General features: G+C 45.0%; 1 protein-coding gene across 4 annotated transcripts; it reads left to right on the forward strand.

Annotated features, from left to right (window-relative positions):
• Positions 1-1,518: 1,518 nt before the first annotated feature.
• csnk1a1 (casein kinase 1, alpha 1) lies at positions 1,519-26,832 on the forward strand (the record flags this gene model as incomplete). Of its 4 annotated transcripts, none has more annotated exons than XM_080841152.1 (11): positions 1,519-2,237; positions 2,588-2,694; positions 9,374-9,500; positions 9,739-9,837; positions 13,158-13,241; positions 16,084-16,223; positions 16,927-17,005; positions 18,332-18,406; positions 19,145-19,251; positions 20,022-20,170; positions 24,785-26,832. In XM_080841152.1, exons 1-11 carry the CDS (start codon positions 2,115-2,117, stop codon positions 24,790-24,792), a joined length of 1,098 nt encoding a protein of 365 aa, XP_080697278.1. In that variant the 5' UTR covers positions 1,519-2,114. The 4 variants fall into 4 exon arrangements, with proteins under 4 accessions (XP_080697278.1, XP_080697280.1, XP_080697281.1 ...); XM_080841154.1 differs by having other exon boundaries at positions 20,022-20,134; XM_080841155.1 differs by lacking the exon at positions 13,158-13,241.
• Between the last annotated feature and the right edge of the window lie 744 nt (positions 26,833-27,576).

Below are 27,576 nucleotides of genomic sequence, written 5' to 3' on the forward strand. Positions count from 1 at the left end.
GAAAGGAAGTTAAGACAGTGCCAAAAAGATTTTGTAATTCGTAACAGAAATCCGTAACTCGTACTTGAAATCCGTAATGCGAACTGAAATCCGTAACTGAAATCCATATCTGCAGATAGATTTTGAAAGTGAAGATAGTTTTTGAAAGTGTAGATAGTTTTTGCAAGTGTAGATACATTTCCTATTTGAAATCCGTATCTGTAAATAGATTTTGAAAGTGAAGATAGTTTTTGGAAGTGTAGATACATTTCGTATTTGAAATCCATATCTGTAGATAGGTTTTGAAAGTGTAGATGGTTTCACTATACAAAATCAATATTACAGATACAAAATCTATATTACAGATTACAAAATATTTATGGCATTGATCTGATTCCATAATAATATCCCTTCTTGAATCCTCCTGGAGAATTCTTCTCTGCATGGCGTCGGAAGGTGTACGATTGGCAGTGCCATGGGGCAGGCCCTTATTATTTTTTTGTCATCACATTTGAACACTCACAAAAATGGAGAGGCGTTTGCAGATATAACACACCCAAATGACAGAGGCGCTGGCTAGAATAATGAAAACATTTGTTTTGTAAGTGAATAGTGAAGTGAATAGGCTACTCCTATTACTCCAAAAGTTACACCTTAATGATGATGTACTGAGGCAGTTTGCCTTATTCAAGATTTGATCAAATATTGTTTCTTGACATACACAAATAATCAAATACCTCACAGATAATAAAATGTTATTATCAGGCATAATCAGTGCCTGTTTGTGATGAGAAAAGCTAGGCGATACGTCTGTAGGGTCTGACACCTTTCAGTGGAAGTGGGAGGTCAGCAGAGCACATGACTAGGCCCCCTGCTAACATATTATCTGTAGGTGGCAGCAGTGCTCCTTATTAAGCCAACAGTTACTATCCTACACTATCTGTGTAACACCTGGAGTAAGGCAACAATACCACAGATTTGTAGTTCTTTAAGACTTCGAGTGGATCAAGTAGGCCTAGCCCTGTAACATTGAAACACTTTTCACAAAGCAATGAATTGGCGGCTTTCGTGTCACAGATAAGTTCGTGTCACAGTCACAGATATGTTCCTGCACTATAGGGCCTACCTGTTTCACATTACAGCGAATGTGTTGGGGGCTGGCATCCACATTAATGGAACCCCTCTTGACAAAAACGGCAAGGTGGAAAGCAATCAGTAATGAAAGGACAAAATATTGATCGTTTCATGCTGACCTAAAAAGGAGGGCAACATTGTATTGGGTTTTATCGGGCGAAATATTTGGCGTCACAAACAAGTGTTCCGGGTCTGGCGTTTACAGTTGACAAGACTATGTAAAAACTCGATTACTGAACTCTCAATTATAGGGATTTATTTTTTTCCATTCCATGCGCCCTCATGTCAGCTTGCTTCCGCAGGCCAATGACGCCACAACCCCTCCCCTGCCTGCAGCTGCTTGGCTGACTCCCTCCGAACCCCGCGCGCTCCTCCTTCGGTGAGAAGAAGTCAAATCACCTCGAGACGGTTCGGTGGATGACAAGATGGCGGAGTGAGTGGGTTGCTCTTTGGAAGGAAGAAGCGACTCATTTGATTCATTAAAATAAAAATCGACGAGGGAAAACTAGGTTTAGTTGTGGGTCATATCGGACTTTCGACAAACAAAAGGAAGGCATCGCCCCTCACACCGAGGTGGTTCACGAAGGAAGAGTCGTTGTCGAATTGCAGTTCTGCTGGTGTCCTTTCGATTTCTCGATAGCAGGCTAGCTAGCTGGCTATCTAGAAACTGGAAGTACTGGACTTCTGACAAAGCCCATCCGTTTGGAGCCTTTTCGGGGAACCTTGATGTTTTGCTCGATCCTGACGGACTCCGACAAAAATAAACGATATTAATGTTTTGTGTTCCCATAATTAGTTTGCTAGTTCCTTGGTAACAATTATAGAACAGGCTAGCTTGATCTTCTGCTAACGCTAGCTAGCTACATTGTTTCAAGTGAGAGTCGACCACGACAAACTAGGACTGAATGTTCTGATCAACGTAGGGCCTTCAGGGAAACGGCGGTTCAGCCCCACAATAACACAATTTTAAACTCATCGAGTGTCGGTCGTGACTCGAGGACATGGCAAGTAGCAGCGGCTCTAAAGCCGAATTCATAGTCGGTGGGAAATACAAGCTTGTTCGAAAAATCGGATCTGGGTCATTTGGTGACATATACCTGGCAATCAATATCACAAATGGAGAGGTAAGTTTATTGATCTGATCATTATTATAAGCAAGTAAGCGCGTTATTTTTGTGGTTATTGTACCAATACTGGATGGAATCAAGGGCCCTGGTGACCTGTGCTAATGTTAGCTGAGAAGCTCTTGGTAGTTGGTTACGTTAACGTCAGCTAACTTAGCTTGCAAATAACATTAGCTACAATTCGGTGTTTTCACAAAATATTGAGTCATTGATAGAGGTTTAACGAAATTATTTATAGACTCACCTCATGGGTTAGAACTATAGTTAACGTTAGCCACCCAAATGTTATTGGTTTAGTTTCTTGATCAACCACTTGTAAGCAGGTTTCAATGTTAATCTTTTTGTTGTAGGAGGTAGCAGTAAAGTTGGAATCTCAGAAGGCCAGACACCCCCAGCTTTTATATGAAAGCAAATTGTATAAAATACTTCAAGGTGGCGTCGGGATTCCACACATCAGGTAAGACTGAATCCCTTTTTCAGATTGAACGTCGAATTCCTTCGGATAGACATCACGTCAAGTGAACGTGATGGCTATTTCTAAGTGAATTCATACGAGCAACGTCAGATGGTTAGTTTATAAAGTTAATCTAGAAATTAATTCAAATTGATTTGAATTAACGGTAAATGTTTGATTTTTTTTTTGTTTGATTTTTTTCTGGGTTAAATAGCAGGATCTTGTATTTACGCTTGCTGTAGGACGCTTAGGATACTAGGAGATTTGGTATATTGGGTTGGTTGACTTCTATATTTGGTCTGGTGCTGATAAGCAGAGATAAAAGATGTACATGTTTGTGTGTAGTTTGTTTTCCAGTGTTCCACACGACGAAGAAAATTAATCTTACATTGTTGTTATACGGTCAGAAGTGTTTAAAGGTTATATTGCTAACGTTACTCGGTTTGGAAATGGCCGCTCCTCTTTTGTTGTGTTTGTTCCAACATGTCGTCCTACTCGGTTAGAAAATGGCGGCCCAGTAGGAGCGAAAACAAGTTTTGGGGCCTATCCGCATTGTCTGTCAAGGTTACTGAAGACTGGACAACGTATATTTCATTCAAATATAGCTGTATGATTAATCGTTTGCACGTCGTTTCTATTATCGTTGCTTGCAAGCCATAGGAATTTCACTAATGGAAACCCTGTCAATCGCGATTGTTATCTTCCGGGATTAAACGTTGAGTTTAATCCGCTACTGCAAAGAACGCAGTTCATAATTTACATAGAGTTCAAATGTATCTCAGTGTTTATCCACCTATCCTGTGTTTTATCGATAAACCCTTCTGATTTCCCAGAGTTATCTTTATCCTTATGAAATATTGTCGTTCGTAGCAAAGCTATCCCTCCTGCAGCTTGGTGTTTTAATAGCTAAATATGTTCGATCAACGCTACCTAAAGAGTGAACATGTTGCAATCAGTTAGTTTTGACTATCTCGTAGAATTTTAAATGAGGTCGGATCCCATTTTTTTGTCGTCATTTCCAGTGGGAAACTAATCCCACTTTATTTAAGGCCTTGTGTGGACCGGGAGGAGGCTCTTCGTAGGACTGTTTGGCCTCCCCCTTATCTTGCATGTTATGCCTGACAAATACGTGTCATTATTTTATATTTACCATTACATGACGTAGAATGTAAATGTATATATCTCCAGTGGCTTTTAGTGAAGGTTGTCCTTAAACATATTTGTAATGTACGAACTGGTAGGGGCCTGTCACATAGGTTATTGTGATGGGTGAAACTGAAGCAAATTTTACACTGCTGGTGCCACTTCAAAATAGTTTGCAGGTAGAGGTAGAACACTAACCGATCATTCAGCCACCTTACAACATCTAGCAGGGTTTTGAAATGCATGGGGAACATGTATAAGATCCAATGTTTCGACTTTAGGGTCCCTTATATGATTCTGGACACTGTTTGAACTGTAATCCATATTTGATGACATTTCTCAATGTGATCATTGAGTGTGTAGCACAGGAAAACAACGTCTTAGTAAGGCATTGCTAAGAATACCACAAGTGGCAGAGCCATAGTTCCATGACCTTTGGATCTGAAAACCCCTTAAGCTTAGATAAGGTGGTGGCTTAAGTACATTATGAACAACACAAATGCCCGTAAAAGGCATTTCAAATGAATATCCTGGGTGATTTCTGATAATCCAATTGGACAGACTAAATGGCCGTCACACTCTATATTTTATGTAGACATTTTTTTACTCTCTTTCGAAGTGAGTTTCGTGCTGTTCATCCTTCCCATATTAAAGTATGTTGCATTCAGCAAAGTGCATCTGGGTTCACTGAAAACCAATCCATATCAAGTATTGAAAACAGTGAGGGGAAAACAATGTGATTACCCAACTTGTGTGTGTTTGAAATGCCCCAACCTGCTCCTCACCCATGGTGCGCTGAGCTTAAAAACCAGCTGCTAGCAGTTCACAGACCATGTCCTGAGTCGTCTTATTACAAGATGTTAGTTCCCTCAAACAGCTGGACCGGGGGGCTCTAAAAGTGACGAGGGCTGAAGAAGGCTTGTGTCCGGAGTGGGCATTCCTTCCTGTGTACTTCTGAAACACACAAGGAGCACCAGGTTATTCTGCAATGCTCAGCGTTTTGGTCGATTTGGCGATACTGTAGAAAGACAATCAGCCCCTTGGGTAGTTTCAGCCCTGGGGTTTTGATTTATTCCTCATAAATGTCAAGTTAACTATAATGGAGTGAAGGACCATAATCTCCTTGGATTTCTCAGCCCCTCATCTCCATTTTGTTCTAGTGTCCTTCTTTGCCAAGTAGCAAGCAATACTTCCCCAAAAACAAGATGTCTAACTCTCTTTTCTGTGGTACTAAATGAAAGCAGTCCACATCCACATCAGTGTGTGGTTAACTGTAATGTGTAGTCTTACTTGTGGGACAGACAAATTCAGCAGCTAATGATCTATGCCTTTTTTCGCCTGTGATTAAGTGCAGGTACTGAGACTTCGTTCAGCATGTGTTAAGTGTGTTTTAGGGTGCAGAAAAAAGAACAAGTGAAGTAGTTTTGTTCCTAGATGGGACACATCATCCCTGTGTAGAATTCAGTGAAGAGTGAAGGCATTTTTGGGACCGGGAAAACTACCCATAGCTACATTTCTTGTCCCTTTCTTTCCATGGTAGGCGGTTGGGAAAAGCAAGTTACACTGTGATGAATTAGTACTTCAGTAGCTGATTAGCCAGCGTATTGAATACAGTCCTACTCAGTTCAGGGGCCAGGCACACAATCTCAAGAATCCTGATTTTGGGGCAGTATGGAGAAGCCAGTCAGATCCGCAGCATTTTGGCCTGGAGTTGTTGGGGCCCCTTTGGGTGCGACCTACCTCCCGTCTGTGTGTTTGAATGCTTGTGAATTCATGGACTGTGGAAAATGTGTGGATTTCAACAGTTATTGCAAGGAAATCTAAACAAACTGGTTGGACTGCCTCGTTAAAGAAATGAGCAGTAGAGTGTTTTGTGCTGGAACAACCACCAGCAAGTCGGTTCACAGTAGCTCCCCCTAACACAAAACAACTATTTGCAAAAACCGGCCCTCTGTTCCGTTTTCCCTACCTACCGTACCTACCATCCTTAGTGTGAGTATGTAGGGTGTTCCGTTTTCCCATTTCCCATTTCCGCGTCGAAAAGAAGTATACCCAAAGGACCCGTATCTGTACTCATAACGGTCAAAACGCTGAGTGTGGAAGCAGGGTACACTGTCCATTCTCAACGGCCGCCATCTTGTCAACGTAGCGGAAGAGGCGGACCCAGGCAGAGCCGCTCAGCTCGAAAAAGACGAACGCGGGGCTTGTCGCGATCGTAATTTCCGGTAAGTGCACCACGGAGTATTAGATTTGGAGCAGCACTCACCTGCTGAGAATCTGCGTACCTAGTGAGTGTGTACTGTGTACTGCGTATAAGTATAGGTACGGTAGGTACGGTAGGTAGGGAAAATGGAACAGAGTCCTTGTTTTTCAGTGAGTTGAGTTATCGCTGAATACCCTCTATGGTGCCGCAGATTTCCCTCTTAACTTCAGTGTAGCAAGCATGGTGATCTAGATCTAGCTTACACCGCATGGTTCAGAGCACAGCAGAAAGCTGACCATGGAAGAATGTGTCACTGCCCCCCCCCCCCACACACACACACACTAAACCCCCTTTTAGAGGCGAAGGAAACATGTCGGTGCTGGGAGAACCTGCAGAACAGGCTGCCCCTCCTCCAGTCATGAATCATTGCTCAGCGTGTGTGTGTGCGCGGAAAGAGCTCATTGAGACTGTGCTCTCAAGTCTTATTCAGGCCAGCCAGCTTCACTCTCAAGCTTAAAGCCCCATCAATAAGAAGGAGAGTGGATTGGTAGTCATTCAAATTTGTACAAAACGTAATGTTTTATTTTTTTATTTCTGATGGCTATTATTCCTATTATCTGTCTGACAATGAGGGTTGTGGCCTTTGGAGGGGGAATCTCCCACAGACAGGTCTGCGTTTTCTTCAAGTTTGTTGACTCTTAGGCAGTTGTTATTTGTCCCATGGCTTGGACAACATTGCATGGTCTGTAGGGCTTTGTCCGTATTCCAAAGTTCCACGATTGGCCTGTATATTAGTATAAAGTGGAAGTCCAAGTTAATGCTTTTCACGTCTGACTTTTTCACAGATGAACATAGTGATCATTTGGGCAATATTGGATACTGATCACACATTGAATCACAAGGTTCAGTGCAGCTGCACTGCATGAGGTTCTTTGTAACAGTTGGCACGTTTCCCAGCTATCCCAGCTAGATGACCTCTGGATTTGGTCTCATTACAAACATTTGGTCCTCCACTTAACATCTACCCACTACGTCTAGGATATGAAGTGAGGACGAGGCCGTTTCATGTATCCAAGAAATATATTTGTGTGTTTAAAGCATGACGGGATTGGGTTTTTAAAAGGTATCTAGGTATCAAAAGTGAAATATAACGTCTGTTGACGAGCTGTTTGCCTTTGCATGAATGTTAACTACTCTGTTGTGGATTTTGAGACATTCTTCACTGACTTAAGCCTTTTGGATGTTTAATTTGGCGCTTCAGTGTGAAAGGTGTGTCCGTGTCCGTGGGAATGTAAGTGAAGGAGAGTGACGGATAAGTTGGGAGTGTCTGGTAACCTGGTGGACGTCCTGTCAGATCTCTGCCACAGCAGTGCGGATATGAGATGGCTCCTGCCGCTCTTTCAGTTGGGTAAATTAAATGTGTTTGGGGAGACCTGTTGCCATCACGTTACCTTGTCCACCGAGCTCCTCCCCCATAATAATGGCCTTGCTGTGGTTGCCTGGCGACTGCGGTGGCTCTGCGTGTGAGGTGAGGTGTGGCGCGGCGCTCGCTCTGACCTCCAGGAGCAGTGCTTAGAGGAGCGGCACGCTGAGGGCGCCTGGAAACTAAAACCTTTCGGGTTAATGATGAATGAGCCCCGGCCCCTCCCCCACTCCTCAGCTGCAGACACACACACACGCACACTCAGCTGCAGGCAGCGCTGCTTTCCCAGGGACCTGCTACCTCAGCACACTGTTCACTCAGCACAGCACAGCACAGCACGCTAGCTCAGTCACTCGGCACTCAGTGAGGGGTTTAGTGTTTTTTTTTGTAGGGTTATTTGCTTCGTTGTGGGAACACTGAACCATGAATATTGTTGGAAGAGCAGAGAGGTGTGGTGCATTGAATCCTCTTACATCCCCTCCCCCTGCTGACCTGCGGTGATTGTTGGGCAGTTCAGGGTTGGTTTGTTTGTTGTTGTTTGAGTGCCATGCCATAATTTGGCGCTTGTCACATCAAAATCAGTATTGTGTTGCAGAAGTTAATTTTGAGATCGCAATTTGAAAGGAGAGTACAGATTAAGCAATGGATTCATGGCAAAATTAGAGAAACGCTATGTGGCTCATTTTAATATGTAATCTCCAAAATATATCCCTGTAAAACAACCTATAAATATGTTCAGCAAATAATAAAGATTTCTCAAGGAAGTTGTTTTTTGGCACCTGTTTTGTTAGAGTAAAAGTTTCCATTTTCATTGTTAGCCATTCACCTTTTCAAGAGGCCCTCGTGAATATTCAGTCGAAAAATTGTGACACTTTAAGAAATCAAAGTGTTGTACAATGAGTAAAGTATTTAACATTTTCAGCATTCATACCATTTTCTGATGAGCCATAGCCACCCTTTATATGTTCATTGGTCATTCGTTGTTGGCTATAACCTATTGTGGTTGGTGCGGAATCCTCCTAAAGGAGACGTTACAGAAATTGCATGGACCTCTTTGGACTTAAAGCAGTGAAGACATAGAAGCTTTGTTTTTCACAATTTATTTCTTTGGATAGTAGAGAGGATGACTCCTTTACATGACATTTTTCAGTTCATGAATAGATATTCAGTGTCCAGATGATGTATGACTAAAAGATAAATGTCCCTGAATATGTTGCCTAGGGCTTCAACAGATACAATTAGTCAGTATCGAGTTAATATTTCAAGTCCGTTTTTAACATTTTCAAAATTAAGGTCAACAGTCACACTCTGATCAAATAAATCCTGCATTTTAGCCTTGTAGTGGATTAATATCTTAGCCAGTTGACCATAGAATAAGCCATTGTCTGACGTTGAATGTATTTTTAGTCATGGTCATTCTGAGATCAATAGATTGTTTTCAAATGGATGCAGCTGCTCAGGAAAGAGAGTGGGTCGGGGGAGTGACCTTGCTGCTGTTGTGTTGCAGGTGGTATGGCCAATAGAAGGACTACAACGTTGTAACAATTAATAATAATAATTATAATTAATTGTATTTATAGTGCACTCTACATTCAACTGAATCTCAGAGTGCTACAGTAAAACATAGTTAGAAAAACATAGTTAAAACAGCCTATTACAAAAACAACACAATTTAAAAACATATTTTATGCCTGGCTGCTGCTCTTGTGTTGCAGGTTGTTAAGTAATCAGAAGGTTGCTAGTTCGATTCCCAGTCGACGTGTCCTTGAGCAAGACACTGAACCCCTAATTGCTCCTGATGTGCAGTGTGCCATCAGTGTAAAAATGTAAAATGTGTATACATCCTTGTAAGTCGCTTTGGATAAAAGCGTCTGCTAAATGACGAAATGTAAATAAATGTATATGACTTGCAGGTGGTATGGCCAAGAGAAGGACTACAACGTCCTAGTGATGGACCTGCTGGGACCCAGTCTGGAGGACCTCTTCAACTTCTGTTCCCGCAGGTTCACGATGAAGACTGTTCTAATGCTCGCAGATCAGGTGAGAGACAAACGAATGCCTCTGGGGTGGGACGTTTGAGTGTAATGTCATACTTGCTGGATAGTGTCAATCTTATATAAATAATAGTATTAATATCCTATATAATATAATCAATACTAAGCACCGTGAGACCTCTTTGTATGTTAAAGTGTGCAATACAATAAAATCCATTGTTATTATTTGTATTAATCGACAGATTTGAAATGTTAAATCTCTGTTTCCTCTTGTGTCTTCGCAGATGATAAGCAGAATTGAATATGTGCACACAAAAAACTTCATCCACAGAGATATCAAGCCAGACAACTTTTTAATGGGCATCGGCCGCCACTGTAATAAGGTAAACTATGACCCCACCACCATCCCAGTTCAACTCCACAAGGACCATTCTCTGAGCGGGATAAGTGGCCATATCATCAGCCGCCTAGTGTGCGATCAGATGTTGTGATAATTAAGGCTTTGGGGGCGTTAATCAGTGTCATTTGTGGTTGGTTAAAAGTTAAAGTCCTGTTAACGAAACACTGAACCACGCCTCGGAGCCAAAGTTCACCACCAGGATGAAAATCACACACTGGGTAGTACAGGCACAATGTGATGCCCAGTCTGCTGGTTGGCATAGGGATTGGCACATGCCAGCTATGTCCTGCACTTCAACAGAGGCTTCTCTGGAAACAAACAGGTTGCATTGGGATATGAAACAAGGAGGCTTTTTGCATGTGACTGTCATTTTGTTTGTTCTCCCTCAAAGTTGTTTTGTTCCGAATGTACCTGAGGTTGTGTACCTGGGGTTGTGTACCTGAGGTTGCCTGATTTGTATTTTGTTACTCATTACTTTGCGCCCTTGCAGACAGGCAACATTTGGCAAAGTTAAAGCATGATGATGCCCATCTAAATGTGGCATACCAGCACCATCTCTGGTGGGCAACCAGTGGGTCACTTATTAGAGGACAGTGGTCAAATCCAACCAAACGCGCTGGTACTCTTCGTACCGTAGCAGTGAAGCCTGTATTACCATTTTTGGCAGTGCTGTCTGGACTACGTGTTTACCATTGTGTGTCTGTGTGAATGCCAGCCTCAAGCTTATTTTTTTTATTTGTTTGTTTGTTTGTTTTGTTGATCTTTTTTTCTTTTGTTTTATTGCATACACTTATAAATCTCCCCCCTTTGTTCCACCACTGGTCAGTGAAGAAGCACACGTACACACACACCCTCTTTCTCTCTCACACACACACACACACACACACACTCCACTTAACAGAAGCACATATACACCCTCTCTCTCACACACACACACACCTGACAGGAAGGCTTGCTCCTAGCTCCACTCCACCCTTGAGTCGGCAGTGCACTGGACTCCGCAGACAGGAGGGCCCTGAGAAGGCCTAGGCTTTTATTTTTGATGTCTGTTTCCTTGTGTAAAATCCCACGCACTTTCCTCTGGAGTTAACTCAAAGGCTTCTCGCTCGAGCACGCCTCTGCCTTCTGCTACTAACCTGCCCGCCCTCACCTGGTGCTCTCCAAACATGTGTGTGTAGTTTCTGTGACCAGAGCAGATATTTACTTTTATGTAATCATGATTTATCTTAGTGGTTTTGTGTTTGGGGCCTATACAGTTCTTAGTTTCATAGTTTCATAGGTTCCGTGTAATTTAAACCGTTAACTAGAACCAAAAGGTCCAGCTCACACCTGCCATTACCATGGGTCTTAGGTGATTAGATCCCTAGTGAGTGGTTGGAATAGACCCAGTCTGGATTGTTTGGATTGTCCTCTTATTATGTTTGGCAAGAAAAGGTGTGGAATAGTAATGTATGTAGTTTATTTGCCTTTAGAGCACGAAGTGACATCACATGTGCTCACTGGAGACGTATGTGGAGACTCATTCTAATGCCAGGTGTGAAGTGACACTTAGAGCTGTCCACTTGTGATTGGATCAGCCAAAACACATGGTAATGCCAGAGTTCAACAGGGCCAGTGTCCCCCAAATTCAAGTTATCACGTCAGCTGCTTGTAAGTGGTGAAATGTAGTGATATTAATGGGATATCAGAGTAGTTTCATAGGTATTGATCCACAAACCATTCAGTCGTAAGACCAGAGTAGATACTAGTATGGAATAGTCTGGAGTTCCTCAAGTGAATATGAGTTATAGTGAATATGACTAGTTCTTCTTCTGGAGTTCCTTTAGTGAATATGTGTTCAAATGAATATGACTAGTTCCTCAAGTGAATATGAATAGTTCCTCTAGTGAATATGAGTTATAGTGAATATGAATAGTTCCTCTAGTGAATATGAGTTATAGTGAATATGAATAGTTTCTCTAGTGAATATGAATAGTTCCTCGAGTGAATATGAATTATAGTGACTATGAATAGTCTGTAGTTCCTCTAGTGAATATGAGTTATAGTGAATATGCCTAGTTTCACTAGTGAATATGCCTAGTTCTTCTTCACTCTTGTTACCCACCACTGCCAACGTTGTCTGGTTTGACTGATAAGGGCACCCAGCTTGGCATCATAAGGGCACCCAGCTTGGCATCATTGGCATAGCGTTGTTGTGTTGCTTTACTCCGAGCTGCTCTGCAGGAACATTTTCCCTCCACCCCCCCTCACCTCCTCCCTCCCAAAGCCGCAATTTTAAAAGCTGTCCTCATACGTCTTGCACAGCTGTACTAAATCCACAAAGCATATCGGCGGCTACCGCACGCTTCGCTTTCTCTCTCTTGCCATACTCCTTTCCCTACTCCTCTCCATACTCTCCTCCCTTCTTCTGTCTTAATTTTCTGTCAAGCTTCTCCCTGCCCGATGTGGCCTTGCCAAACGCCAGCAGTATTGTAGCCTCTTCCTTACTGAAGGTGTGTCTGGAGCTCACGGCCAATGAAAAGCTTTCATTTGCTTCCTCTGCGGTCACAGGGATATGATTGAGCAAAAGCAAGTTTGTTGACGGCCACAGTTTTGTTGTTTTTGGTTTCTGTTAAAGCTTCTCTTGCCTAAACAAATGAATGCCTATCAGAGGGAATGGCTATAGAAATTGCCCTTTTTTAACCCTAGTTGTGCCAGCGAACAGGACCTCATGCCATCTAGCATCTATCGCTCCACATCTGAAGCGGTGGTCCCTCATTGTTTTTTTTGTCTGTGGCATGGCTAATGTTAAATAAATCTTTGCAAAATCAAAAAAGTGAATCAGGCTTGGAACCAGTTTTTCAGATAGAAGACTAAAGCGGTGTGGGGGTGGGGTTACCATAAATAACACATCTGCCACTATGGCTTTGGGGGGAAAAAATAAACCCAACGAGGCAAGCAGGGGTGGGGGCTCGCATTTGTTGCAGGGTATCTCCACACCCCCCCCCCCCCCCCCCCCGTTCCCTAGCCTCCATGCCGGCTATGCCAGGGCTGTAACTCGGCCAAGGCTAACTTCCAGGAATGGCTCCGACAGTGGAGCACTCCCTCTCCCTCTCCAATCTGAAGTCAGTAGTCCTAGCTGGTGGATGAAGGATGGCCTTGGGCTTTGTCTCCCCGCCCCCTCCCTAAGACCTTCTGCTGCTCCTTCTCTCGTTGGTTCGTTCTTTTTCTGAGCCTTGGTGTTGCCTGTCTGCGCTGGCCGTGTGGGGTTGCTGTCAGCTACTCTGTTTTGATGCACTGCACCCTCCTCTATTGTCTGTTCAGTGTTTAGAAACTCCAGTTGGCAAGAGGAAAAGAAGCTTGGCTGTTAGCTCCTCTCAAGACCCATCTTTCTCAGGATTAAACCAGGTCTGAACCCTCCACCCTCTACCACCCGCCTCCTAATACCACCCCACCAAACTCTATTCCTTTTTTGTTTTGTTTGTTTGTTTTCCCTTTTTTGGAATCCCCACTTCCTCCTACATCATAGCAGTGTTTGTTTTATTTTTTTATTTTAATTTTCATTTGATTCAGTAACCATTAACACTTGTTGGCATTAAACCAGACACACATGCTAAACCGAAACAGAGATTAACTCTTAATCCAGATTGCAGGAATCTGCAGGCTGTGTTGCAGAGAGTGTTGTGGCTTGCCCACAGAAAGGTTAAGGTTTTTTGTTTGTTATTTGTGGTGTTTGTTTATTTATTTGTTTGTTTTTTATTTTTGCTGTCCGTTTTTATGAAGGATAAAATTTTTCATGTTAAAGGTGCACTACTTCATTTTGTATGTACTGGTCCATACATTATCATAGCTACAACTTTGTATGATCTCGCCATGTCCAGCTAAGATGGTCTGGGTGCTAATGTGCTATAAGAGCATAGCAGACGTGATCCTAACATGATCACGGTTGCCCTGGGAACAGTGTGGTGTACAGGAACAGCTCTGAAGGGAACCAGGCACTCACAGACGTGCAGGCAGCAAAGTGCCATCTGTTGACAGGCTGGTAATGTCATCACTATGCGCCCAGCCAGGCTGAAAAAGCCCCTTAAACCAATCATCCTTGTGGCATGGGCTGGGTTCTCCCTGCTTCCTGTCGAGCACATGCAGAACTGGGTTGAGCCACAGAAGAGACTCACCATGACTGAGGTCCTCCTAAGTGAGTGGAGAGACTCACCATGACTCGAGAGAGGAGGCCTGCGGGGTGTTGGGGAGGGGTCACTGGGACCAGCACTGAGGTGATCCTCCTCACCCACCTCCCTGACTCACTCCCCCGATAGGGAATGAGTCCAGCCTGTGTGGGTCTGGTCTGGGCTGCTCAGCTGCGGAGAGAGTGCCAGAGAGGGAGAGGAGAAAGCGAGCACGCTGACGTCACTGCCTGCCGCTGCTGGCCAGGGGCCAAAGAGCAGAACATGGAGTGTGTTTGAACACACACACAGGCCTGAAGTCAGGGTGGGCATTGGCAAAAGGGTGTGGTTTGGTTGTGCTTGTTTCCTGATTACAAGGCCTCAAAGGATTTTCTTTCTTGCTGTGTTTTTTCCCCCCCGCTCTTTTACACTACAGGCTTTTGAAAAAATCTTCTGACTTTTTGAACATCCATTGCGATTAATGTGTAGTTGCAACTTGGCACATTATGCTGCGATTTGGTTCCATTGTAAAAAGGTTTCAGAAACGCCAACCACTTTTTCACGTAGTTCCTCTTCTGGTTTTCAAAAGTAGTTTTCCTAGTGCCATTTCTTGGGCTGCTTCCCCGAAAGCTTTCTGGTAGAAGTGAAACCTTGGGTTACAGCCGATCCTGTCCCTGTCACACACTTACATTTACATTTTTGTCAAGCTTTGTCTGAATGAGGACAGACCAGTTTACAAGCGCAGTGTTAAAGCGGTGTCTTAAAAGAATCTTAAGTATTTTACTTATTTCGTTAGTAGACCTTCTGGTTAAGAGGGCTCGAAAAACACAAACTTCTCCGGCCCGACACTGATGTTCTGCTCGGACTCGGCTATTTCGGTTGATCTGGCAACTCTCTGTAAACAACGCAACAGAGTGACACAGGAACGCGCGCAGAGCGACTAAAACGCCCGTTTCATGTTTGATGGTGGCTTGTGGCACACAACGCCTTTTATTTTTAATGTGTATGCCCCTCCACACACCGCCCCACCTCCCCCCACCCCTCCACACACGCCTCACCCCTCCACACACGCCTGGCCCCTCCACACACCGCCCCGCCCCACCTCACTCCGATAGAAGCACCCAAATGGAATGTCACGATACTCATTATCTTGACAAGCGGATATAAGGTCTGAATCCCCCTGGCTGAGCCGAGCAAGCAGCCCAGCTGACTGAGTCCCTTTCAGTACAGTAGGGGCCTCCACTGCTGTCTCAGTGGAAATGAAGGAGTTGGGGATCCAATCCCTTTTTCCCTGAGGGGCCAAGGTGTCCTCTTCCAGGGGCCCGAGGGGCCAAGGTGTCCTCTTCCAGGGGCTGGTTGACCCGAGGGGGTAAGGTGTCCTCTGCCAGGGGCCCAAGGGGCCAAGGTGTCCTCTCCCAGGGGCCTGTGGACCCGAGGGGGGGGAGTGTGTCCTCTTCCAGGGCCTGTTGACCCGAGGGGGTAAGGTGTCCTCTGCCAGACCCCCAAGGTGTCCTCTGCCAGACCCCCAAGGTGTCCTCTGCCAGACCCCCAAGGTGTCCTCTGCCAGACCCCCAAGGTGTCCTCTCCCAGGGCCTCAAGGTGTCCTCTCCCAGACCCCCAAGGTGTCCTCTCCCAGACCCCCAAGGTGTCCTCTCCCAGGGCCTCAAGGTGTCCTCTCCCAGACCCCCAAGGTGTCCTCTCCCAGACCCCCAAGGTGTCCTCTCCCAGACCCCCAAGGTGTCCTCTCCTCCCAGGGCCTCAAGGTGTCCTCTCCCAGACCCCCAAGGTGTCCTCTCCTCCCAGGGCCTCAAGGTGTCCTCTCCCAGACCCCCAAGGTGTCCTCTCCTCCCAGGGGCCTGTGGACCCGAGTATGTCAAGAACCTCAAACAGCCTTCGCTGATGCCATTCCAATACTCTGAGATTGTGTTGCGTAGGCACTGGGTGGGTGGTGTAGACCATTAGTCTAGTTAGAGCCAGAAGGACCCCATTACTATCATAATAATTTATATATGATCTTCTCTGTAGGGTTTAACCTCCATCTCTCTTAAACTTCAGTCGTTTGTTGCTTTTGTTCTCCTTCCCTGCAGTTGTTCCTCATTGACTTTGGTTTGGCCAAGAAGTACCGGGACAACAGGACGCGACAGCACATACCCTACAGAGAAGACAAGAACCTCACCGGCACAGCTCGCTACGCCAGCATCAACGCACACCTGGGCATTGAGCAGAGGTAAGCGCCTTCCCCTCCCCTCTACTATACTAGAAGTCTTCCCTGGGTACTTGCAACCCACTTACTAATCTTCAGGGAGAAATCTACACAGCAATACAAGAAATGCACTTTTAGTCAAAACAGGTGGCTGTAAGGAAGCTGGCAGAAATAGATATTGAATGCCCACATGGTGTGCTGGCTGTGAAACCCACATGGTGTCCTGGCTGTGAAACCCATATGAATAATCTCCCCGAGAAGCCGTTGATGCTGCAGACAGCAGCTCATCTCATTGGCCTCAATCCTCTGAGATGAACTCCTGTCATAGAATTAAGCATTACGCGATGAACTGTCATAGAATTAAGCATTACGTGATGAGCTGATGCCACAGTATTAAGTCAGCGGTGGTGTCATGCTTGATGATCCAGCAGAAGGCCATGACCACTGACCGCAGACCAGTGCTACTTATGTTAATGCCAGTGATGGACGGGCAAAGGGCCACTGCCCTCCCCTGTCCTGCCCTTACCAACCGAGTGACATGGCGCTCATTAAGTCTTAACTTCACTGCTGCAGCCTCCTCTCCCGACTGACACTCCGTGCAGTATAAGTGATCTCTCAATGGAATGTCATAAGCACACATCTAATGCCTTGCCCTTCAGCCTGGACTGTATGATGATGGTGTGTGTGTGTGGTGGGGCACATCATTAATGGCTTGTGTTTCCAACAGTCGCCGAGATGACATGGAGTCGCTAGGATATGTGCTCATGTACTTCAACAGAACCAGCCTCCCCTGGCAGGGACTGAAGGTATGTCAGGCCGGTACTCCAGGGCTCTCTGTCCCTTTTGAGTGGAGCCATCTGGAGACCTAAGTGCTGAAGCTGTGTGTGTGTGTGAATATGGTTGTGTGTGTGTGTGTGTGTGTTTTTGTGTATGAATGTGTTTGTGTATTATTATTTCAATAACTTGCTAGCATATTTAAAATAAATACATCTAAGTCTGTAGTTTCTGGAGAGGATGAATTGCTCTTTCTGTATGTTTAATGTTTAATTACCTGCCTAATTAAGCTGTTGGGGAAAAATTGTCTTGACTGCAGGTAAGAATTATGCTGTAACTGATCTGCTCATCAGAAGCTGTTTTCAGACATCACTGAAACATTAAACTTGTATAGATATTATTTAGAGCTGTGTGAACTTAAATGTCCAAATCTGCTGGACTGATCATTAAAGGCACTCTTCCCTGCCAGCTCCCTAGTAATAATCCATAGTCCATGTATTGTGCCATGGAGCCCAAGTGGGAATAAAGTAGGCCACACTCACGGTGGGCGAGTGGACATGTTGACACCCCTGGCCACACAGACGGCACAAGAGAGAGACAAAGCGTCCAGCTGCCATTCATTTTCAATGAGTTGGCAATGTAATGCATCAAGGGGCGTGGCTGTTGCAAAGCCACCTATGCAGCGCAAAAATGTTAGCTAGCCAGCTAAACTGAACAGCAACACTTGTGTGTGAATGTATTCCAACACAATTCAAGAGATTCCTGCAAGACTTGTTTTTTTTCATAGGATTATGCAGCAAAGTTGTAGTTTTTAGCCATATTTCACAATCTCTGCTGAACTCCAGACAGGCGTTGTGGGCCCTCTGCAGTGAGACCGTCCTGATGGAAGACTCCATTTAGGCAAGGTTAAACATGGCGGAGAGGAGCCGTGCACTCTGTCTTAATGCAATTAAATGGAACATCATCTGCAAACCCCGGCCTGATATTCAACGCTGGGGGAAGGTCACATATATCAGAGCAGGGGGCGGTAGAAGGAAAGACTGCGCTTTCACAGCAGAGTGCTTAACCCCACATGGCCAACATTGAGCACAGAATTAAGGTGGAAAAAATACTAAATTAAAGTATAGATAAAATACATTTAATTTAAAGCACACTACATTCATAGTAATCGCAGAGTGCTAGGTTTACCACCACTTTGCCAGGGCTCCCAGCGGGTGGTGTTTTTAATTTGGTTTATCTGTGGCATGCGCTATTTCAACGTTTCGCCCTGCTCCCCAGTGCTCCTTTGTCTGTTACTGTGATGTACTTCTGAGACTGTGCTGGTAAATACATTCATTTCTCGCCCATATGTTCCGCAGGCTGCCACAAAGAAACAGAAGTACGAGAAGATTAGCGAGAAAAAGATGTCGACCCCTGTGGAGGTGTTGTGTAAGGTAAGGACCGCTGGGCTCGCCCGCCCCACTGCTGACGACTCCGATCCCCAGAGCCGATTACAACGACCCAACGTCGCTGCCAACCCAAGGGAACAGAACTTTGGAAGCTTTCTTAACTCTTTTCATGCTTATAATTACTAGAATGGAGTTTTTGCTGGTTCGGAATGGAATGACTTGAAATGTCAACGAGTGTCAGAGAATGTCACCGCGATGAACTAATGCACGTAAGGAGATCAGATAAGGAACGGCCAGAGGGGGTTGCTCTAAACCCTTCAGAAGTAGAAGGCCATTCCTGCGTGACGGTTAAAAATGGCAGGTGTAAATGTCACTCTAATCCCGGCTGTAAATAGGCTTTAGGGGTTCTCAGGGCTCTCTTGGTTAAACATGGCAGCTATGACCTGTGAAGCACTTTCTCAGAGGCTCCAGCTCATGTGTGTGAGCATGCATGCCTCCAGGCCCCGGGCAGGGACACCTTGCGTAATCTCCCGCACTTTCTTTCTCCAGCGCCAGAAAGTGGCTCTCGGTTCACTAATCCAGTATAGAACTGTTAGGAATGGAGTTAAGTTTTTTTGTTACTCAGCATTTCACAATCGGTTGAGGAAAAATTCTGTCCATTCAGTAGAACGCAACACCGAATCCATAAAAAAAGAGTATTGTACGAAACTGCTTGAAAGTGAACATGGTGTTTTTCAGGTCAAGAGCAGAGGAACAAATGTGTGTGTGTTTGTCTTTCCCCAGGGTTTCCCAGCAGAGTTTGCCATGTATCTGAACTACTGCCGTGGGCTGCGGTTCGAGGAGGCACCAGACTACATGTACCTGCGTCAGCTCTTCCGCATTCTCTTCAGGTGCAAATCATCTCCTGCCCTTTGAGAGCCCACGCACGCCACAGGCCATGCCTCAACATGCACTGTTAGCATTAGCATCACAGGCCATGCCTCAACATGTACCGCTAGCATTAGCATCACAGGCCATGCCTCAACATGTACCGCTAGCATTAGCATCACAGGCCATGCACCAACATGCACCGCTAGCATTAGCCACGCAGGCCATGCACCAACATGCACCGCTAGCATTAGCATCACAGGCCATGCCTCAACATGTACCGCTAGCATTAGCATCACAGGCCATGCCCCAACATGCACTGTTAGCGTTAGCATCACAGGCCAGGCCCCAACATGCACCTGTAGCATTAGTATTTGACACAGCTCACCACATGGGGAAAGGACTGATTCTTTATGATGGAGAATGAAGGCATTGATCGTGAACTGCAGGAGGCATTCAACTGAAATGTTATTAGTGTTGACTTGTCCCAGCTTTCCTAACTGGTTGACTTGATCCACATTTTCTGTCCCCTGGTACTTATCTAATAGATCTAATAAATTATACAAGCTCTTCAGTCACTGACACACTTTCAGAACACAAGAACAGGTTTTTAGTTTTTTATGTCTCTCTGCAGTCATTGGAGAGAGAAAAAAAAAACTGCCTTCTCTTCCCCTTGATGGCCACTTTGAGTATTGACTTCTTTGTATCTTTTTTTTACTGTGTGTCTCTCTCTCCCTCTCCCTCTCCCTCTCCCTCTCTCTCTCTCTCTCTCTCTCTCTCTCTCTCCCTGCAGGACTCTGAACCACCAGTATGACTACACGTTCGACTGGACCATGCTGAAGCAGAAAGCGGCCCAGCAGGCGGCCTCCTCAGGGGGGGCTGGGCAGCAGGCACAAACCCCCACAGGCAAGCAAACTGACAAACCCAAGAGTAACATGAAAGGTTAGTAGCAAACAGCCAAGCGACGTTTTGAGTGCAAAAACAGAAGACACCAATTGCTTTTCATTTGTTTGCGCAAAGAGGTTAAATGCAGAGAAAAGTTAAAAAAAAAAAAAAAAGAAAAAAAAAAAGAATATGGGGATTTGGAACATTCTCTCCCAAACACACAAAAATATATGTACTTTTAAGATATACGACATGGTGTTTGGGGGTGGGCACCCAAAAAAGAAAATGGAGAAAAAAAGAGTTAAAAAAAAAAAAAAAAACATTCAATTGGTCTGTCTTGCAGATGCAATGACGTCCTTGGGAAATTTGACTACTAACTGTATACCAAAATGTCTATTCTTCTCTGGGACAATGGGGTGACTTCATCAACCTTCTTATGTGGATGTAAAACAATCATATAACGCCCCCTCTGTGAATTAACCCCTTTCCAAATGGGATATGTGATTTGAGTTGAAATTTCTGGCAACCAATGTTCCTTGATCTAACACTTGTTAATCTGCTTTGTGTTCTTTTTTTCGCTTCCTGCCATGGCATATAAACATTATAAAACTGTATTGAGATTCTAACTCCTCATTAACCCTCACCTGTTTGTTGGTTGGTTGGGTTGTCTGTCTCTCGTGTTGATCTCTTCCTCTTGTCATGTTGGGATATGGGGGTGTCTTCATCAGATCTGTTGCCACGTTGTGTCTCAGGGATGCTGTTGTGATGTGCTTCATCATGTCGTGTGTTTTTGTGCTTGCAGTCTCCGATGCTTGCGTTGTAAGAGCGAGCTGGATGGAGAGTCCGGGTAAAGTGATGTGGAGCCGATTTTTCGGACTGTAAAATGAATAAATTGACTGCCGGGGATTACATCAAATGTCTGGGATATTGTACAAGGGATATTGTGCATATTTGTGTTCCTAAAACTTCTACACACAAGGAGACCTCTCTTAGGGATGGCAGTTTAATTACTCCTGCAGCTGAAGAATAATCACAAAGATTAGAGAGGTTTCCACTAAAGTCCTGTCAAGTGGCATTCCTCTTAAGACCTTACGTTTCTGCCCACAATCTGCCTATAATGTCTTTGTTTTAACATCTCAAGCGAAGCCCCAATCTAACTCGATGCAGCCAGGCTGACTCATTAAGGCAGACCTCCTGTTTCAGTAGGCTAAATGGCCTTTACCTATGCATGACCACACGCGAGAAGTTGCAAGCCTTGCACGAGGTTTTAGAGTGAAATAAGATTCAGATCCGACGTGTGGCACCTGGTCTTGTTGCGCCACATACACTGGGGTGGCACCTGGTCTTGTTGCTCCTCATACAGTGGGCACTTGGGTGGCACCTGGTCTTGTTGCGCTACATACAGTGGGCACTGGGGTGGCACCTGGTCTTGTTGCGCTACATACAGTGGGCACTTGGGTGGCAGAGGCGATAATGGAGGCTTTGGTTAGTTTAATGTCACGCCTGTCCTGCTGATTTAAACAAATCCAAGCAGCCCAGCATGAGTGTCTTTTGACTGGGTGAGTTAATCCCCTTGTGTGTCATGAAGGGGTGACGGGACCCGGAAGGAATGATGACCCCTGACAGTAGTGATGTGACGGGCAGTCAGTGGAACTCCTTCTCCTGTATGCAAAGCTAATGCTAACACAAACTTCATGAGGTAGCGACATGACATCACAGGGAAAAGGTTTCCGGCTCAAATCATCTTTTGGTGACGGGGCTCTAAATCCATTTTGCACATCAGCCAGTGCCACCACCTCCGCAGTAAGGCTTTAAAAAGGCCTGTTATATGCCTGTGGGATCCTCCCAAGACTCATGCCAATTGATGGCCGCACACAAGTGCTGTGAAGCGAGGGGCGGTCGTCTATAAATAGGATTTGCTGATGACGTGGTGTGGAGTCTAATCCTTTGTATACACCGCCTCTGACTCCATAGTTTTCATGTGCTAACTACACAGGCCTGTCTAGCGTCTCCTGCTGTGCAGTGTCTCTTTAGTGCAGAATTGATAACCAGCCGTAGGAACCTTTCTTCTGAATGTGATGTTTCAGGTGACTAGTTGGTAGCTTGTGCCCAACACTGCTCTTGCTCCAGAAGCTGCAAAATTCCCTCCAGCCAGGAGTTGAAGTGGCAAAGCTCTTGAGTACTGGAGCTTGAAAGAATTTTATTTGCAGGGGATTGCTGGTTTCTTGGATACTGATTTGGCCTGGCCATTCTGGGAGGCTGCTAACAATGGAGACATTGTTGATGTGAGCTTGTGTTGGAGCCCCCCTCTGCGTTACTCAATTGCCAGGCTTTTAAATTATATTTGTTTTGAGTTGGCTGCGTCAGCATTATTTGGCAAGCCCAGATTGAGGGCGCAGAGTAACTGTCTTTCAACAACACACGTCGTTGGAATCTTGCAGTCTCGCCATGGTTACTTGCCCATGACCTCTTATCTATGGCAGGGAAACAGTTAGAAGTACTTTTAATTTTTCAGATATATTAGAGTTGAGGTGCGCAGATTCCGTGCAAACTAATGAACTGCACTTAAGACTTAGACAGGTTTTGTTTTACAAGCTTAAGAGCAGTCATTTCCGTTAACCTCCAACTTGTTAGACCAGTGTGGTGTTGTATGGAAACGTCCCTTTGATTGCTGCTGAAGGCAGTGGGCTAAATTGCTCGGTGGAAGCTAATAATATACACGGTGAGCGGAGGTGCCCTTTCCCTCGTTCAGAATGTTGAGCCCGTTACATCAATGAAATGAAACCCAGACACTCGAAGTGTCGAGGATCTGGGGGCGAAGCCTCTAGCTCCGCCTGACGTGGTGAAGGGAGTATCCAAGTACATGATCCAGGTTGGCACGCAAGTCTCGAGTTAGTCTCGGCCTGGTGAAAATGATTTGCCTGAACCGTCAGCAAAGCCCTGCTGGATCTCACATGAATCAGGCTTAGCTTCGTCATCCGCCCGGCTTCCACCGTGTCTGCTGTTCTGTTGACTTTGCACACACACACACACACACGCACACACGCCGGTGTGGTTGCTTGAACAGCACAGAGGAGCCATCTTGTCATTAGATAGCCCCGGCATTGATGCGGTCATGCTGAGGGCCCGACTGGGCTGAAGAGCGACCCATCACACCCCCCCCCCCCCCCCCCCCCCCCCCCCTGGAGTGGCAGCATGCAGGAGGACCCGGAGGGTTAGTGGGGAAACCAGCAGCAGCTCTGCTTGTGTGTTTAATATTGGCTGTAAAGCTCTTATCTCACACGTGAGTGGCTCCACCAGCGCAGCCTGCTCAGGCTTATCTGCCCTTTGACTTTATATGGCCTGTCCATGTGCAAAGCATGAAGTCTGCTTGCTTGCTTCCTTGCTTTCGTGCTTTCGTCACAAACAGAAATGATCAAATATGTCACCATAACAGTTTTAGTACAGTTTTTGTGAGTGTGCCCCTTTCTATTGTTTTGCAGCCCTCAATTGCTGTCTTCTAATACTAAGTCTACACAGACAAGTTAATGTCAGCATTGGGCCACACAGTATGATCATTTCCCAGCCTCTCCATTCCTCTCCACATATTTGAATACTGTGCTTGCCATAGGGGTTCTATAAAGTGCCCTGAAACGGATAATGCTGGAGGCAAGAAAAAACCTTTCTGAGCCTTGGCGGCGGGGTGGGCTTTGTGCCTTAACAAGCCATTGTGTTGAAACAGTCCACAGACACCCACACCTCGTACTTTAAACCACATCAACTTTCAGAACAATCGTTTAGCACTAGCACTGTCATTGTTCCATCAAGTGACACGGTTGGTATGAACCTCAGAAAGGATATGACACCAAGGCACGTGTCCCTCTGGCAGAGAAGCCATTCATTGTCTCCGGTGATGCCTGAAGACGTTCAGGCCATTAGTGTGTGTGTGTGTGTGTGTGTGTGTGTGTGTGTGTGTGTGTGTGTGTGTGTTCGGTAGTTGCCATGGTCCGTGTGGAATGGTAATGGAACTGGCCCAACTCGACAAGGTGACCTCCACTGTGCTAGTGATGAAGGGAGCTGTGTGTGTGTGTGAGCTCTGCGTGTAGTGTGCTTGCGTGGACTTCAGGATGGGTTGAACTCTCTTGTAGCTCCGCAGCCATGTGAGTTTGCATTAGTCATTCATTCTGGTTTTGTGTGTGTGTGTGTGTGTGTGTGTGTGTGCGCGCGCGTTTGCATTAGTCATTCATTCTGGTTTGGAGGATTTCTCTGTTTAAGTTGGATTAGTGACCGGGTGGATTGTAACCCGTCGCTGAGCTGTTCTGTTCTGGTGAGCCGCTGGCCTGCCGCTCTGGTCATGTTTGCTCCCCCTCCCCAGCGGACGGACGCTCGGCTCTGCGGCAGACTCCCAGCTTTGCTGCAGGGGGGGGGGGGGGCTGATGACTCTGCACTTTTGTTATTACAGGAGCAAGCGACGCTCTACGGGGAGGGGTTTGGCCCTTCACCAATAAGACAAGCAATAAGCTCAACCCTGTAAAGACACTTGTGATCTCCTGACACTTACCCTTGTCCTCCTTTCTCTCACTCTCTCTTTCTTTCTTTCTTTCTTTCTCTCTCTTGCTTTTTCTCTCTCCCCCTCTCTCTCGCTCTCTCTCTCTCTCTCTCTCTCTCTCCATTTCTGTTCTTCTTTTGCAGGTTTCTGAGCATTAAGACAATGTATTGAAGAGAAGAGAGGTCAGAGGTCGTAGCAGGATTTGCCTTCCAATCACACCCTGGCATCTAGGATCAAACTCACCAGACCCTGTCGCCAGGCATTGTGGGAAGCAACCCTTTCCTGTTAAAAATGAACATTGTTGTTCCATATACTATATATGTAATCGGTATATATAGATAACATGCCCCTGCTGCATATTGATCTATATATTGGTATGTATATACTATATTCACACAGAGAGAGCAGGCTTGGTATGGAGCTCAAAAGCTGTAGCCTTTTCTATTGTCCTGTCCCTCCCTGAAGACTTCTTTTTTTTTTTTTTCTTGTGTTTTATTTTAAAACTTGCAAAGGAAAAAAACGTAGAAAATGGCTGACTGAGGATGTAATTGTGCACATGCCAATGTTTTCCCTGAGCTCTCCTTCAGGGTGAGGCTGAGGGGGGGTTGAACGGGAAGGGGGGGGGGGCTTTCCTCACCTGTCAGCTGCACATCACCGTGCCCCCCCACCCACCCCCCTCCCCTCTGCAGTCACGCCGCGTGACTCCACCCCAAACACTTATACATCTGAGATTTAATTTTTCTTCTTTTTTTTTTTTTTTTATTCCTACATCCTCATGTTAATGAGTCCATGTAAACTTAACCTGTTTCTGTCACAAATGAATCCTGGGACTTACTAAGCAACACATTGGGTTTCTGTTTTTCTTAATTAAAAAGAAGGTAATTACAAATTTTGCCTGCTGATATGTGCTAGAAGAGCTTCTAATGTGAAAAAGAAATACATTCTAGTGACTACTAGGTTTTCTCTTTAGAACGCTGCATTAACTATATTGTACTTGGTATTCTGAAGTCGAAGAAACAAAAAAGAATAAAAAAAATAAACTCCACAAAAGCATATTCATTACAAATTAGGCATCTCAACTAAACCTGTATGTTAATTGCGTAGATGAAAATTGTATGCATCGATGATACTTTTTTTTCTCCTCCCCCCTCTCATTTGAAAGTATGGATGTTTAATAGATGGACGGATCCATTCATCCTGTTCGTTTGATTTGCAGCAATGGCCCCCATATACCGTACTGACACACGCTCACTTCACTCCAGCCCTTCCTCCCCGTTATCATTTTTATATGCATATATATACACTTTTTTATCAGAGGAAAAATTACTTTTTCAGTTTTATAGAGTTGTCTTTCCCTGTTTTGAATTGATCATTTGGGGGAAAGGGTGTTTTTGTTGCTTCTTCCTGCAGTGAAGCAGATCCTCTTGTAAGATATCTCTGGGCCTTTCTCTGCTAAACTAAATTTGTTTTTCTCTCGCTGCTGTTTAGAGTAGCGACCGTTTGCTCTTTTCTGTTTCTCTTTTTTTTTTTTTTATTGCAAGAAAAAAAGTTGAGGTTTTTTTTTTCTATATACTTTGGACATCTTGTAAAAAAGCAAGATCCATTTTAGTTTCTCTCAGCCTTCAGTCCCAACAGATGCACACCAGTAACTTGGCTGTCTCCCTTCTCTCCTTACTACCCCCTCTGACCCAGCTTAAGACATTTACTGCTGGACATTCTATAAAAGTGTAATTTATTCCCTTTTAGCATGTCAGAATAAATTAAAATGACTTCTCAGAATCACTGTCCCAGTCTCGCTAATTTGAAGAGAAAACCTACACTACTTTTGGCCCAAACAGCCACATTTGTTTCTTTTTCTTTTCTTTCGTACTCCATTTGTTCCAGTCTTGATATGTTTACCTCTTAGTCTCCGCCACAACCCATGCATTGTGAAGTCTTTAATCAACTGAATGAGAAGCTGGAGAGAGTCGATGCTTCGATCTGGAAACAAATGTTTTTTTCTTTTCCCCCAAGGTTTTGGTTGCCAGAGACACAGGGGGCTATTGCAATGGTCTGAAGGTGTTGCTGTAAACTAGATCAGTTTCTGTTGACTGATTGTAGGGGTGGTGGGTAGTTGTAGGGTGCGTGTGGTGATGTTTTAATCTTACGGGATTTATATCTGTAAATATTAAAAAAAGAAGCTTCAAATGGCTATGGTGGTAATTGGTTTAATTAAGTATACCACAGTGATCTTTAACTCCTAGGTACAGCCAGGAGATTGTGATGCCTTTATGTTGTTTTGTGTAATCGTGTTCATGCAATCAAATGCTTGTTCGATGGTGTCCTTTGTCTCAAGCAAGGGCTCTTCAGCACAAATGGGTATTCCTGGTGTTGGTTGTCCATAAAGATCTATGCTCACATATGGGGATGTAGTGAGGACAACTCTCTCTCTCTCTCACACACACACACACACACACACACACACACACACACACGGGGATGTAGTGAGGACAATGGCACAGATGTGCTGCCTTGGGGAGTTGGGGAACAATGGCTGAAGACTGGGTCACACAAGGAAATTGCTGTAGCACAGAATGCACCCACACACACACGTGCTGTGTAGTCCCAGGCCATTGGTTGCATTTACCTCCTTCCTGGGAATTACAATTCGCCTTTGGTTGTATTGTGTAGTCACTTCAAACTCAACACGTCCATCCACCACAAACCTGTTGCCTGAACTCCTGGTCCAGTGGGAAAAGGCAGCAGTCCACCAACACAGCAGTACAAGACGGAGCGAACACTAAACAAAAACATGTCGCATGTTTGGCGGAGAACAAAGAAGAACTGCCACTTCCATCCATGTAGTATTAAACAGAGCAGCAACAGGATGTCAAGGTGCCTCGGCTGTGGGAGTCCAGGTCGGGAGCTGTATATGGCTGAAGCTTTGTCATCCTGC

Source organism: Sprattus sprattus, assembly GCF_963457725.1.
Source record: "Sprattus sprattus genome assembly, chromosome: 6".
In the NCBI taxonomy this organism is placed as follows: Eukaryota; Metazoa; Chordata; class Actinopteri; order Clupeiformes; family Clupeidae; genus Sprattus; species Sprattus sprattus.